Source organism: Eubalaena glacialis, chromosome 15, assembly GCF_028564815.1.
Source record: "Eubalaena glacialis isolate mEubGla1 chromosome 15, mEubGla1.1.hap2.+ XY, whole genome shotgun sequence".
Taxonomy (NCBI): domain Eukaryota; kingdom Metazoa; phylum Chordata; class Mammalia; order Artiodactyla; family Balaenidae; genus Eubalaena; species Eubalaena glacialis.
In genome coordinates, this window is record NC_083730.1 from 57,972,623 (window position 1) to 57,985,795 (window position 13,173).

Consider the following 13,173-nt stretch of genomic DNA (forward strand, 5'->3'; position numbering starts at 1 on the left):
TACTTACACAGTGTGAGAAACAGGCAGAAAAGGAGAGGCTCAGGAAAATGAGGTGCACTGTTAGGGCTTTGACACTGCATCTGCGTTTTGTTTTTCAGGGTACCCCAAGTCACCGCCTGTAACCTCCCCAGGTACGTTAGCCAGGACGGGAGGCCGAGGCGGGCGGTCCTGGGCAGCCCCCGTTTCCCGCCCCCCGCCGCCCCCCCACCCCGCGGGTCCTGTCTCTCCCCTCTGGGCCATTAGCACGGGTGCAGCTCTCCCCTGCTCACTTGCTGGCTTGCACACGAACACGCACTGCCCCCACCCCCGCCGCATGGCATCACGCATGCGCAAAGCCCCCGCCTCGCATGCGTGCGCGCGCAGCCTCACAGCGCTCATCACAGAAGCGCTCACACAGAAGCACCTTGTGGGGCCTCGGCGCCCCCACCCCAGACATCATGCACAAGGCCCACGCGTGCGCGAAGCCTCCCATCTCACGCAGCGTCCAACGCAGCCCACGCGTGTGCACTCCCAGCAACTGCTTGCCACCCTGACAAGGGCACTGTCGGGCCCAGGATGTGAGGAGGGGGTGTGCCCACTTTGAGGCCTCAGCTCGGGGCCTGACCGCAGGCGCATCCTCTCTCCGCCCAGGGGTCCCGGCGCCGTCTCTGGTGTCCTTCTCCGCGGGGCTCACCCGGAAGCCTTTCCCCAGCGATGCGGGCGTCGTCCTCTTTAACAAAGTGCTGGTGAACGACGGGGACGTGTACGACCCCAGCACCGGTGAGTCCGCCCGCACACACGGCCGCTCGGGAGGACTCTCCCAGCCGGGAGGCTGTGAGGAAGGTCCCTCCCGGCTGCCACGACAGGTGCGCCCACGCCGCCGCCTGCAGGATCCCTGGTTTCTGAGCCCCAAGTGGGTCAGCAGCAGCGCGGGGTGCCTGCTCTGGGGCAGAACTGCTCGCCCTGCCGGGGGTTCGGTCCACGTGGTCCCCAGCCCCCGAGGACAGCGGGGACGAGAGGCCACCCCGGTGCCTGGGCTGCTGTCCTCGGGGATCTCACCTGTGGGAGGAGAGCCAGGACCCCCTGGTCCGCCGCTGTCCCCCCGCCCACGGGCACCAGCAGACGGGGGTGTCGCGTGCGCGCGGTGGCCGGGGCTCTCCGTGGCCCCTGGGAGGGAATCGGCTCTCTGCGGGCAGAGATGTGAGTTGCCGCCCTGGCCCCGGGTCTCGGGACCGCGGGGCCTCGAGTTTTAGCGAGCATCAGAGTGAATGAACCGCAGAGCGTGGAAAAACGGGGCTCCTGGCCTCCCGGCCCATGGGCGTGAAGCTCGGCATCACACTCTGTTTTTAACGGGCTTGAGGCGGGGGTGTGAGAAGGCTGCTTCGCTTTGTGCTCAAGTCGGGCTTCCCCCGGGGCCCTCACTCCACGCCGACAGGCCAGGTGCTCTCGGCACACAGGGACCGTGACCTACATTTCTCTCCTGTTCCCAGGATGCCCAGAACCATTCTCTCCAGTGGGGCTTCAGTAAAGGGAGTTCTGAGTGACCCTGAGCAGACGCTGGCCATGTGCCCGGAGTGCTGGGGCCCGTCTGTCCCCAGGCTCTAAATTACTAAGAAGAGCTGGGGAAGGGAGCTGGGCGGCCTGGCACATTTCAGGGCAGGTTGAAGACTCAGGCCCCTTAGATTCCTTCTCAGCTCTCAGCCCGTGGTCAGTGGTCCATGTCCGGCCCCCTCCCCGGAGCCCTTGGGCAGTGGCCGCTCCTGCCAGCACTGGGTCTGGCTGTGGACCACTGCTTTGCAAATGGGCAACATCTGCGAACCTCATCCCCCCACCTCCGACCAGCCCTTCCCCTGCCTCCCCAGCCCCCGAGCGTGTGTCTAAATACCAGCTCGCTTCTGGCTGCGCGTGGATGCCACCTGGGTACTGGTCCAGCAGGGAGCCTGGCTCTTCCAGCGGAGGAGGGCTGGCTGTGGCTGCATCTCTGGCTCAGTGTTTCTTCTTCCTGCATTAATGACCGACCTTGTGGGGATTTTTTGGTCCTGCCTCCCCAGAAGGCAGCTAAGGCGTTTTGTGGATATTGTGCCCGTGAGGTCGATTCTAAGTTGGCCTCGAGGTGCTTTCAGTGACAGAGAAAACTCCCCAGAGGCAGCCAGGATCGGCGTGGCCGCTTCCTACCAATACAACCTGGGTGAGGGGGTACAGGCCAGTGTGCGCAGTAAAGGGCCAGTTTTCCCTCAGGCTGCTGCTGGGTCTGCAGTGAGGACCAGGTCAGTGCGAGAGCAGTGTGGGCCAAGGGGACCGTCACTGTCGTTGGGTGGGTTTAGTATAGAGGGGCTGCGCCCCTGAGTGGGCCTGCCTCCCGTGGGGAGGCTGAGCAGGACTTTGAGCCCAAACCCAGGCCACCCAGGGCAAACCCAGAGGCTGGTCTGCCTTCATCCGGGTTAACCGTCAGCTTGTCGCAGAAGGCTGTGATGGTGTCACGTGAACACCGGTGTCTGCTTTCCTCCTCCCAGGGGTCTTCACAGCTCCGTACGACGGGCGCTACCTGATCACGGCCACGCTCACCCCCGAGAGGGACACGTACGTGGAAGCCGTCCTTTCGGTCGCCAACGCCAGCGTGGCACAGCTGCACACGGCCGGCTACAAGAGAGAATTCCTGGAATACCACCGGCCCCAGGGGGCTCTGCACACTTGTGGGGGCCCGGGGGCGTTCCACCTTATCGTGCACTTGAAGGCAGGGGATGGCGTCAACATCGTGGTGACCGGGGGCAGGTTGGCTCACACGGACTTTGACGAAATGTACTCCACGTTTAGTGGGGTTTTCTTATATCCTTTCCTGTCCCACCTCTGAGGTGGCCGGGCAAGGGAAGGGGTAAGAGTTGTAGGAACTCGGCAGCTTTAATGTATTCAGCGTGTGTGTAACTGGAGCACTGGTCTAGTTTCCTGCAGACACCCCACCACCTCCCCCAGGTAAAGGCCACGCCTGGCTGCCAAGGCAGCGAGGAGTAAACCACGGGCTAACGTGGCCACGGCGCCTACGAGTCGGAAGCGCCCCTGCCTGCATGCCGGCTCCTCCCCCTGCGTCTCCCAGCTCCCACCTCTGGCTCTGCCGTGGCCTGAGCTCTCTCCGGGGGGCCTGTGCTGGGCCTACAGGGTGCTGACCGCAGAGGCTCCAACTGCTGCCCGGTGGGATCACGCCCTGCTGCTGGAGAAGGACGAGCCGCTGAGAGGAGGCAGAACTGGCACAGTGGCCAGGCTTTACTGGAGCAGAGCTGTCGCCAGCTGCTTCTGTCTTCACTTACCCTGCATGCGGGAGAAGAGTTTAAACACTGAAGTGGCGCGTGCCACCACAGACCTAGGGTGGGCAGTGGGCTGTCCCAGGTTTGGCTCGCCACCCCCCTCCCTCCCCCCCACCCCCCGCCCCCCGACCCGGGTTTGCCTGGCTGAGAGGGACACAGGAGAGACTGTCATGTGGCTTGTTGGGCTCCTTGAATGACATGTACGACTTAAGTGCAAAGACAGGGAGTGTCAATAAAGATGTAAAACGCTTCCAGTTAAGTCTGGTGCCTTCTGGATTGAGAGTTGCTGCTGAAAAGCAAACTACAGTAAATGACTTTAATGGCTGCAGAAAGTAAGCTTGAGTAAATTCATCTCAACCATGCATCTGTTATCCCTCAGCATCCACGCCGTGCACTTGGGGGTTGTTCTTGGCTTGTAAAGACAGACTAGATGTGCTTGGAGGTCAGAGTCCCCATGTGAGCCCCACAGCTGAAAACGGGGCTCCTCCAGGGGGTGCTGAACATTCACATTGAACCCGTAGCTGCCCAGCTCACAGCAGATGCAGCTATAAGGACTCCTGAGCTCCCAGGCAACAAGAGGCCCAACACAAAACCGAGCACACTGAACACCAAGGTCATCTGAGGAAAGCAGGACTCTCCCCGTGGAGAGCACGCTCTGTTCCCAGGAAGCCCAGGCCCCTCACTCCTCTACCAGCAGGACACCAAACCCTTAGCTCCGCGTGGTCTTTGCTAATCAGGTTGGTAAAACCTGTTGGCCAACCAAGTGCCACTGGGGGGAGGCATGTCCCCCAGAGCCCCAGGGAAAGATGTGGACGATAGAAACAAGCTTCCTTGGCCGACATCAAGCCACCAAGGTACTCTTATGCTGTAAGAATGCTTTTTCCAGGACTGCTTGCAAATGAGAGCCCAGGGCAGCCAGTGGACAGAGAGAGAGGCCTTCCTCCTCACCCCCTCCACCAGCTAGGGCGAAGGGGCCAAGAACGTAAGGCGGGGCCTCTCTGTCCGGGGCATGGGGGTGGGGCAGCACACTTGCCCCGTTTCTGCAGCTGGGGGACTGGCTAGCAGTGGCTTCCTAGAAATGACTCATGGGAAAAACCCCACTGCAGTGGAGCATTTTCAGGAAAACCCAGTGGGCACATGCTTCTGCCCTCTCCACCTCACACTCCCTTTAAAGACCTTACCTGGTGCCAAAGGGGACAAATGCTCAACAGCCGGAAAGGCGGGGAGCAGACAGAAGGTAGAGAATTACTTTCCTCCACTCCACAGACGGTGCTTAGAGCAGCAAGTAAAACACCCCCTCTGCCGGTGCATCCTGACTCATTTATTGACAACGGAGAAGTTCCGCTCTCTATCCATGACTGCAGCAGGTCCTGCGTTGACTTCAATGGGATGAAAGCTGGACCGTGATTCACAGGAGTCAGCGTCTGTAAAAGGGAAAGGCTGTCCTCTTGCACAGAGAGAAGCAAGCTGGGCTGAGCTCAGGCTGGGCTCAGGCTGGGAGGCTCGGAGCAGCTCCTCCAGACGTCAGCGGCCCGGCGCTGTGAGCCTGGGAGTGAGACGTGCGGACCAGGCCCCTGGACTGCAATCAGGCACAAGGTTACAACTTCTGAAACAAGGGGCTGCTGGGAAGAAGGTCAGGGCGCCCCCCGAGAGAAGCAGAGACAGGACCGGGACGTTATGCCCCCACATGTAACATCAGCAAATGGCCTCACGCTTAAATGGTGAAAAACAACGAAAGACGACCAGCGGTAAAGACCGCAAATCAGTGCAAACTTCATTTGACATCACTCCCGTGTTAGTGCATTAACCTTTCTCAGTGACCCTATCATCTTGAGTTATTTCTCACAATTTGCAGTTTGAAAGGAAAGAAGTATCTGTGATCAGAGACATATGAAACATGGCTTTACACGCATCCACACCCACTTGCTAAACATCCACACGCGCTGTCCCTGTCCCATCCCATCAACGGGGAAGGACAGCGCAGAGTCTGGTGGCGCAGCGGGGCCATGGTGGAGACGGGTTCTCGCGCTCGGCAGGCTGTGTGCTTAGCCGTCTAGGGGATAAAGATACTCAAATAACATCACATGGGGGGTGTGGTTTTTGATCCAAGATCACTTTGACTCTCCTAACAGCTGATGAAAACATCGGGACGGCTAAGTAGTATTCACCCAGAGGAAGGGTTTAATGCAAGGCGCTCAGGGGACCCCTGAAGGGCTGAGGGGCGGCGGAGGAAGCAGCCTGGAGGGTGCCAGGGAGACTCCCCTAGAAATCACATATGTATGAATGGATCACTGCCTGGCAGAACCTACAAAGCAAGAGAGGTTAGTTCCTGTGGGTGTAGCCTCACTCTGGAGTCAGGTTTTATAAAAACAAGCACCAAAAAAGAAGTCCTTTCTATACACAAATTTAAGTGTCAGCAAAGATCAAAATGCTAATTTATGGAAATTATAAATTTCTGGCAAGAGTTTAGAGAAGAGGATTTAATGTCCTCTGAAGGAGAGAGTCAGATGCATTCAGTTTACATTTGTTTATTGTTGTAACACTTTGTTTTGAACATCAAACACTGCACCAAAATATGAGCCATTTATCTTAAGACAGCTTGTCTTCGCCATAAACTAAGTACTGAACTGATGTTTACAATTAATTTCTGACAACTTAAAAAACTTGTTAGTGGCACTGCTGTGCCTAATAATCAAATATGTCATCACAGACTGAATGTAATGATTAAATTAAAAGAGTAAAGTTTTCCCTTCCCTTTCTTACCTTTAAAACAAACCAAAAAAGTAGTTTTCACCTGGAAAGAGCACTTACTTTAAACAAAAACTCTATCTTTGACCAGTTTCATTAAACCCAGCATTCTCTAAAACAGAGGAAAACAAGGCTTCCCAGAGTAACTATGATGATACTTGAAAAGATGATGAAATTCCCTGGGAGAGTCTGTTTTCACCAACTTGCAAAACATGAGAGTTTACTCTCTGCCCGTTTCTTCAGGTCTTGCCTGCAGCTTCAAGGACACACTCCAGAAGGGCCATGTGCAGCCAAAGGCACGAGTACTTTCCGGCTGGTTAGCTGGCTCTTGTTCCTAGATTGTCAACAGCTTTCATTTCATGACATCACACTAGTAAGTTTTTTCTTTTTCCAGTTGAAAACTATGCAGATGTTTTAAAGCACAGCAAACACGATACTGACACGTGGGCCAAGTCTGCATGCTCTGGGCCCACGCGTGCACTTCGTAAGCCCTGCAGAGATACAGATGTCAACACTACAGCCATACAAGCTTCAGCACGCGGACACCAAGGCAGATATTCAAGTCAGGTTGGACGGGAAAGAGGGAAAGGGGCCACGGCCATTTCACCAGTGCAGCAGCGGAGAGTGATTAGGGGAGCCCGGTCCACCTCGGCCCCCCCACCCTCCACCTCGGCCCCGCCCCCCGCCCCCCGGGATGCTGCCCGTCCCCGAAGGCAGCGAGAGGCCGCTGCTCCTTCCTCAGCTCCCATCAGAAGGGTCTGTGTACACACACACTCGAGGGCATCTCTCTTTCACAGAAAGAACAAATGTCATTTGTACCAAATGGCAATGGATTTTCAGCACAAACTTCATACTTTCTTAACACTATAGTAATAGTAATCATCTACTTTCAGCAAGAGGGACTCCTTTAAATAAGGAAAAAGACTCAGGTTAATTAGCACATGTACCCACTGGATCAATCTGCGGTGACAAAATGACAAAGTCTAGTGCTGATGGCCCCCGGGCAGAGGGGTCAGCCACCCTCAGTGCAGGGCCGGGAGACCTGGGTTCCCAGGTTCGACCCTCTAAGATGCCCCTGTGTCCAGAGAGAAGAGCTTATCGAGAAAAAGAAAGTGTCTAGTCAGAAACTCTTTAAAGGACAGCCAACAAAGGACTACAGAAGGTGTGTTATCAAGATTTCCGTACCGCACATAGCAAAGCCCTACGAAGCTCAGGGTAACTGCCTAAAGCAAACGTGGGGCGACAGGCCAATGGCATCTATGAGATGAAGTAACTGCAGGGCCACCGTACGAGGAATTGATTTCACTAACTGGGCAGAACTTCATACAAACACAACCTACTTTCCCTGACCCTGTACATAAATAAATCCTTTAAATGATGAGTCCTTGAGCTATTCACGGTGGGACGGTTTGCACCGGAGGAAGCGTGTGTGGCTCCGCCAGCCTCTGCCGCTGAGAGCTGCGTTCCGGGGACGGTGCCATCGTCCCTGCACCCAACAGCACTGGGAAACAAGGCTCAACTGAGTCAGGGACTTTCAACTCTCCACTCTGGAAAATAACCGCCCCCATTTCCCCAGCTCTAGATCAGTTATTGGTGGAGCAAACTACAAGGAGATGTACCCCCTGCCAAACCAGCACAGGGAAAGCACAGGTGGGAAGGGAAACCATGGGGGCCGGGGGCTGTGTCTGCACTGCTCTGCAGTATTCCCATTGGGCGCCCACCCTCCGCCCTGGAACCTGCTCACTGCTTTCTCACCCAGCGCAGGGCTGTGTGTGGGCACTGCTGGTCCCAGGAGAGCCTCCTCTCTAACAGTTCTCCCGATTTTAACACCAAGGGGACTGTCCACACCCAGCCTCACCTCTGCAGGTTCGTGCCCACAGCTCTGCAGAGGCTTGTGGACAGAACCCCCCTTCCCTGGGGCGGCCTGCTCGGGTCCGACAAGAGCTCGTCACAACCAGGCTGGGACACTGGGCTGCAGGCAGGGGGACAGAGAAAGGACCCTTCCCAGGACCCGTCACAAGTGCCCATCTGCATTTCCAAGGCCTCCCTGAGAACAGAGCTGTTCCTTGCTGTTTAACCAACTCCTGCTGCTAGGACGGCTCTGACGGGCATCACATACATCCTGCAAGACCTGCTCCTTCCTACCGGTCTGAGACATGACACCTCAGTTCAGGTCCCCACCGTGGAATAGTCACAGGTGAGAAGGCAATGATATAAGGACCTTATGTTCCCCCGAAGCCCACGTTTGTCACCCTGGGGGCCCGAGCAAGCGTCCCGTTTCCGTGGAGCAGGGAGGGAGGAGCCCACAGAAGAAATGTGCACGGGCGGTTTGGACCAACATCACCAACTGGACCCTGATCCCCTGAAGTAAGCCCTCCTTTTTAGAGAGAAACACTCTCAACTGCCCAGTGGAAATTAGAACACTTTACTTTGTGCAACGTTTTGGTCCACTCTTAGCTTCTTTTTTCTTCTTTTTAAATTATGCAATTAAAGGAGCACCCAGCACACAACACAGAGCATGTGGGAGGACCGGCCAGTGACAGGAGCCCAGGCCTCCGGCCTCAGGCCCGAGTTCCCCTCGCGGCTCCGGCCGCGGCACCCAACAGCAGCCCCTCAGGGCCCGGGAGGGGGGAGGGGGAAGGCGGTCCAGCCCCAGCAGCTTTCCGTCCCTGCTGGTGCCCGACTGTCAGCACGTCTTGTCCCACACCTGTGGCCGGGAGGGGACCCCCATGTCCTCTGTCCAGCAGAAGGGCTGGTCACCTTCCCTTGCTGCGAGGCGAGCGACGGAGGGCCTCCCGCTGGAGGTGCGGCCTCAGGCCAGGTCGTCCAGGTCCACCTCAGGGATCGGGTCTCGCCAGTAGCAGAAGGAGCTGAACTCCGGGCAGGGAAAGGCGGAGTTCTGTTCCTTGTTGAGGAGTGGGAACACGTGTTCCACGAGCTCGCTCAGCCTGTGATACCTGGCAGGAGGAATTGGGGAGGAAACACACCAGCTGTTATTCATCAGTTGATCTGAGAGCACGAACTGTAGGTTGTGCAGCCAGTTACTCAGATTCCCCAGATGGGAAGGATCCCAGACAGGCCTCCTTCTCAGGGCACCACCTCCCTCTTCAAAGTCTAGGCTCCTCAGCAATCCCCCCAACAGCTACGGCAGAGGAGAAGATACCCCGGCAGAGGGGAAAGCCTCCAAAGGCAGGTGCAGTTCTGATTCTTGGCCCCTGGCTGCAGGGCTCCAGGCTGAGCAGTGGGAATGCACTTACGATGACTTGTTTCCTTTGGTCCTTTCTTGTATCAGCTCACCCTTGGGGTTCACGGTGAAGATCCTGCAGTCTGGAACTCCAACTTGTGTGTAAGCGTAGACATCCTGCAGCAGAAAACACGGGGCAGGGTGATTACGGAGAGAAGAAATGAGGAGACAGTCCTGCGGTTCCTGCGAGCCAGAAGAATCGCCTCGACAGGAGACGGCGTATGGAAATCACGTGGAGCTGGCGCGGCGCAGCTTTGCCGCTGGAGCCGAGCTTTAGACACACACAAACTGAAGAGCGGAGCCATCGCAGAGGGCGCTCGGGAAGCCAGAAAACTTGGGCGCCACGGAGACGCCAGGGGCCCCGGAGCAGGAGAGGGGAAGCGGTAATCAAGGGGGGCCCTCGAGACCTGGTCCTGGGGCGAATCCAAGGCTCGGCTTAGAATCACTCAGAACATGAGTCGGAACTGCTTGAGGAAATGGAACTGAAGCCACAGAGACAGAGGGCGTGCCCTTTGTCACACACCTACCTTCTGGGGCACATCTCCACTGACAGGCCCTTCCCAACCGCTGGAGAAAATTTACAACAGACAAAGTGAAAGCCTACTCAGCAGAACAGACATTCATTGTGCCTATACAACTGGTCTGAGAATTAACACAGGGCTATACCCTAAAAGTACACTCCTCTGAGTTTCACACACCGCATCCGAATGTGTAGCCCAGAAGAGACACTTACATTTGGACGGTTTCCAAAGGCCGCATAGAAGGGCTGCTTAGACGGGGCAAAGAGATTCTTGATATCATTTAGACACTCAATTTTGAACTTCTCTGGTTTCTTTTCTATTACTTCCCTAGGAGAAGAAAATACAATCACCAAATCCAAAATGGTAGTTTTCCTTGGTATGTGGTCCTAAAAAGATTTTATAGTGCTCACAACCACCCAATTTTTTTAATCCTTCATAACCGGTATCTTTCTCCTTCTTTGCCAACCTGACTTCTCAACCGTGTCCGACACAGACCAGGTGAGCTATGTGTGAGTTAGAACAATACGGAACCAAGACGCAGAAGCTCCGCAACAGATACAGTCACGTCAGGCCCCCGTGTGCGTGCAGGTGCACGCACACGCACGCATACGCACACAGAGGCACCTGTGGAAGGCGGAGAACAGGCTGCTGGGGGACAGCATCAGGGGGCCGCGGGGCAGGATCGTGCCCTTGTCGTTGACCCAGTGCAGGTAGCCGCGGGTCATGTCGGCCATGCCGATGGCGCGGGCGGAGCAGTATAGGAACTTGTAGCCATTCCTGAAAGAGAACGCGTCCTGTTTAGCCCGTGTGCTTTGGCTAAAGGGGGAAAAATGCGTTTTTCTTTTTTAAAGTTTTTATTGATTGATTGATTGATTGATTGATTCCTTGATTGCTATGTTGTGTCTTCGTTTCTGTGCTAGGGCTTTCTCTAGTTGCGGCAAGCGGGGGCTACTCTTCATCGCGGTGCGCGGGCCCCTCACCATCGCGGCCTCTCCTGTTGCGGAGCACAGGCTCCAGACGCGCAGGCTCAGCAGTTGTGGCTCACGGGTCTAGCCGCTCCGCGGCACGTGGGATCTTCCCAGACCAGGGCGCGAACCCGTGTCCCCTGCATTAGCAGGCAGACTCCCAACCACTGCGCCACCAGGGAAGCCCCGCGTTTTTCTTTTTAAAGGCCCAAATAAAGTTCCTCTCATTTACTATGAAAATCAAATTCTTAAATTTAATAGAAAAATTGTTAGGATTATAAAGATCTCACCATTCCATCAAAAACACCATGGGGGGAAAATGGAGGTACATGCAACTAGGGATTATGCTAAATTTACAAGTAATGATAGCTTCAGCATCTGGTCCATGGAAGCCAAATTACAAAACAGACAAAAATTTGAGGTTATCTTTAAATGATCTGCTATAGATGAAAGATACAAAGGATTTTACTTATATAGGCAATTTCCAGAATGCAAATCATTCTATAAAACAAGGAGCAAAACTTTACCTGGGTAACTGACATACTCATAATTTTCATATTATGACATTTTCAACTTGTGCTTAAGACACTGTAATTCTGCAGATCAACTTAACCCATAGGTATTGGGATCCCACAAAGGCCACGGCACTATTTTCTCACAAAAAAAGTACTCTGACAGAGAGGGCCCCATGGTAAATTGATTCCCCCATGCATGCATGTATTACCTACTTCAAGAAATACAATTAAAAATACTCAAAAAACCGAAACTGAAAATTGGCTCTCTTGTTAAATTACAGCTAAAACCCCCAAGTACAGCTATGATTATAGACACAGGCAGTGCCTACAACCCACAGCCCTGTGAAAACAAGACGACGAGGCTAACACGCGTAAGAGCGCACACCATGCCAGGCACAGAGCTCCTGTCCCACAGACGGTGGCTCACACTTTCCCCTGCGTGAGGCTCTAGGAAGGGGTGGGAAAGGAGAGCGGGAATAGCTGGCTCATGAACAAGATTTCTGTGGGCTGGCTGATGAACACTCTCTTTCTACAGTTCAAGCAAAATTCTAGCTCACGAGACACGTGGGTCGGGATACCTACTCGTTGATGGAATGGTAGAGCTTTGCGATACCCTGATGAGTCCAGTCTTTACCCAGCTGTGGAAGGATCTGTCCTAAAGCATCAGACCTAAGAGGGCAGAAACAGAAAAAGGTATCAGGAATCAAGCATATAAAGCCAAGTGTTTACCTATTTAGTTAAACACCAGCTGCCAGCAGCTGCCGGATGGGGGACGGGTGGAGGGACAATCCCCAAAGGCGGTTTCCTTGGCCTGTGCACAGGAGACAAAGACCCCACCAGGAGCTTCCAGAAGAGCAATCAGACATGAGGGAATTGACAACCACACATCCTGTTTTTCTCCTCCCTAATCTCAACAGCTTCTTCTTCCCCCCCATACCAGAATTTGGAAACCAAATAACTAAATCCTCCCCGAAGTTATCATTATTATTATTTTTTTTGGCTGCGCTGCAAGGCTTGCGGGATTCTCAGTTCCCCAACCAGGGACTGAACCTGGGCCACTGCACTCGTAACCACTGGGCCTCCAGGGAATTCCCCAAGTGTTATTTTTGACATTATGTCTGTACAGTCCCACCTATTTCCTCCCTCCATAACATGACTCTGTGGGGACCGCACTCAGGACGTCTCAGTGTGTATAGTTTAAAAACTCTCTTGATGGTGGCTGGTTGCCCAGGTGAGGGACCCGCCCCCCGGTCCACCACACACTGAGCTGGGCGCCCCCCTTCCCTGTCACCCCAAGGCTCCTGCTTACTTGGTTATCGTCCCATCGATGTCAGAAATGATGACCTTGTCGTTCCAGTCCCACAGGTAAATGGTCCCCGCACAGCGGCAGGTGCCTTGATACTGGGTTGTAATGCTAAACACGACGTCATTTGGGCCGTCTTGGAGCTTCAGTTTTGCCTTTTATAAAAAGTATAGGAATAAACAAAATCAGAGACTTTTGAAAATTCATGGCACATCACTTTGATGGAATTACATGCAACAATTAAGTCACACTTTCCAAGAATACATGGTCAGAGAAATTGCTTATGACACAATGTTACGTGAAAAAGGATCCCAGCCTCTTAAATATATAAATGTGTGTGTATGAACACAGAAAGAATGGACGGAAATACACAAGACACAGTAACTGTTAAAAAAAAAAAAAAAAAAAAAAAAGCAAAGAAAATCAGCAGAAAACACAGTTTTGGAACAGAATCTGAACATTCCCCAAACCAGCAGCAGCGTTTTGGGACCCCAGCTCAGGAAGGATGGCCCAGGGCTGCGCCCGTGGCTCACATGAGCCACTGCCTGAACCATGTGTTAGGTGCCAGGCACTTTTCTGATCACAACCACCACCCCACC

The 13,173-nt window shown here is 54.4% G+C and overlaps 2 protein-coding genes across 5 annotated transcripts in view; one reads left to right on the plus strand and one right to left on the minus strand.

Moving 5' to 3' along the window:
• EMILIN2 (elastin microfibril interfacer 2) overlaps nt 1-3,537 on the plus strand; it is a 50,619-nt gene extending 47,082 nt beyond the window's left edge. For both annotated transcript variants that reach the window (XM_061169973.1, XM_061169972.1), the window contains 3 exons: nt 99-131; nt 631-759; nt 2,493-3,537. In XM_061169973.1, coding sequence (XP_061025956.1) covers nt 99-131; nt 631-759; nt 2,493-2,830 — 500 coding nt within the window. In that variant the 3' untranslated portion in view covers nt 2,831-3,537. The remainder of the gene's footprint in view (nt 1-98; nt 132-630; nt 760-2,492) is intronic.
• A 3,194-nt stretch (nt 3,538-6,731) lies between these two features.
• The window catches only part of LPIN2 (lipin 2), an 83,021-nt gene continuing 76,579 nt past the window's right edge, over nt 6,732-13,173 (minus strand). For all 3 annotated transcript variants that reach the window (XM_061170350.1, XM_061170348.1, XM_061170349.1), the window contains 6 exons: nt 12,581-12,729; nt 11,854-11,940; nt 10,416-10,568; nt 10,004-10,118; nt 9,284-9,387; nt 6,732-8,983 (listed from right to left, as the gene is read on the minus strand). In XM_061170350.1, the coding sequence (XP_061026333.1) occupies nt 8,839-8,983; nt 9,284-9,387; nt 10,004-10,118; nt 10,416-10,568; nt 11,854-11,940; nt 12,581-12,729 (753 nt within the window). In that variant the 3' untranslated portion in view covers nt 6,732-8,838. The remainder of the gene's footprint in view (nt 8,984-9,283; nt 9,388-10,003; nt 10,119-10,415; nt 10,569-11,853; nt 11,941-12,580; nt 12,730-13,173) is intronic.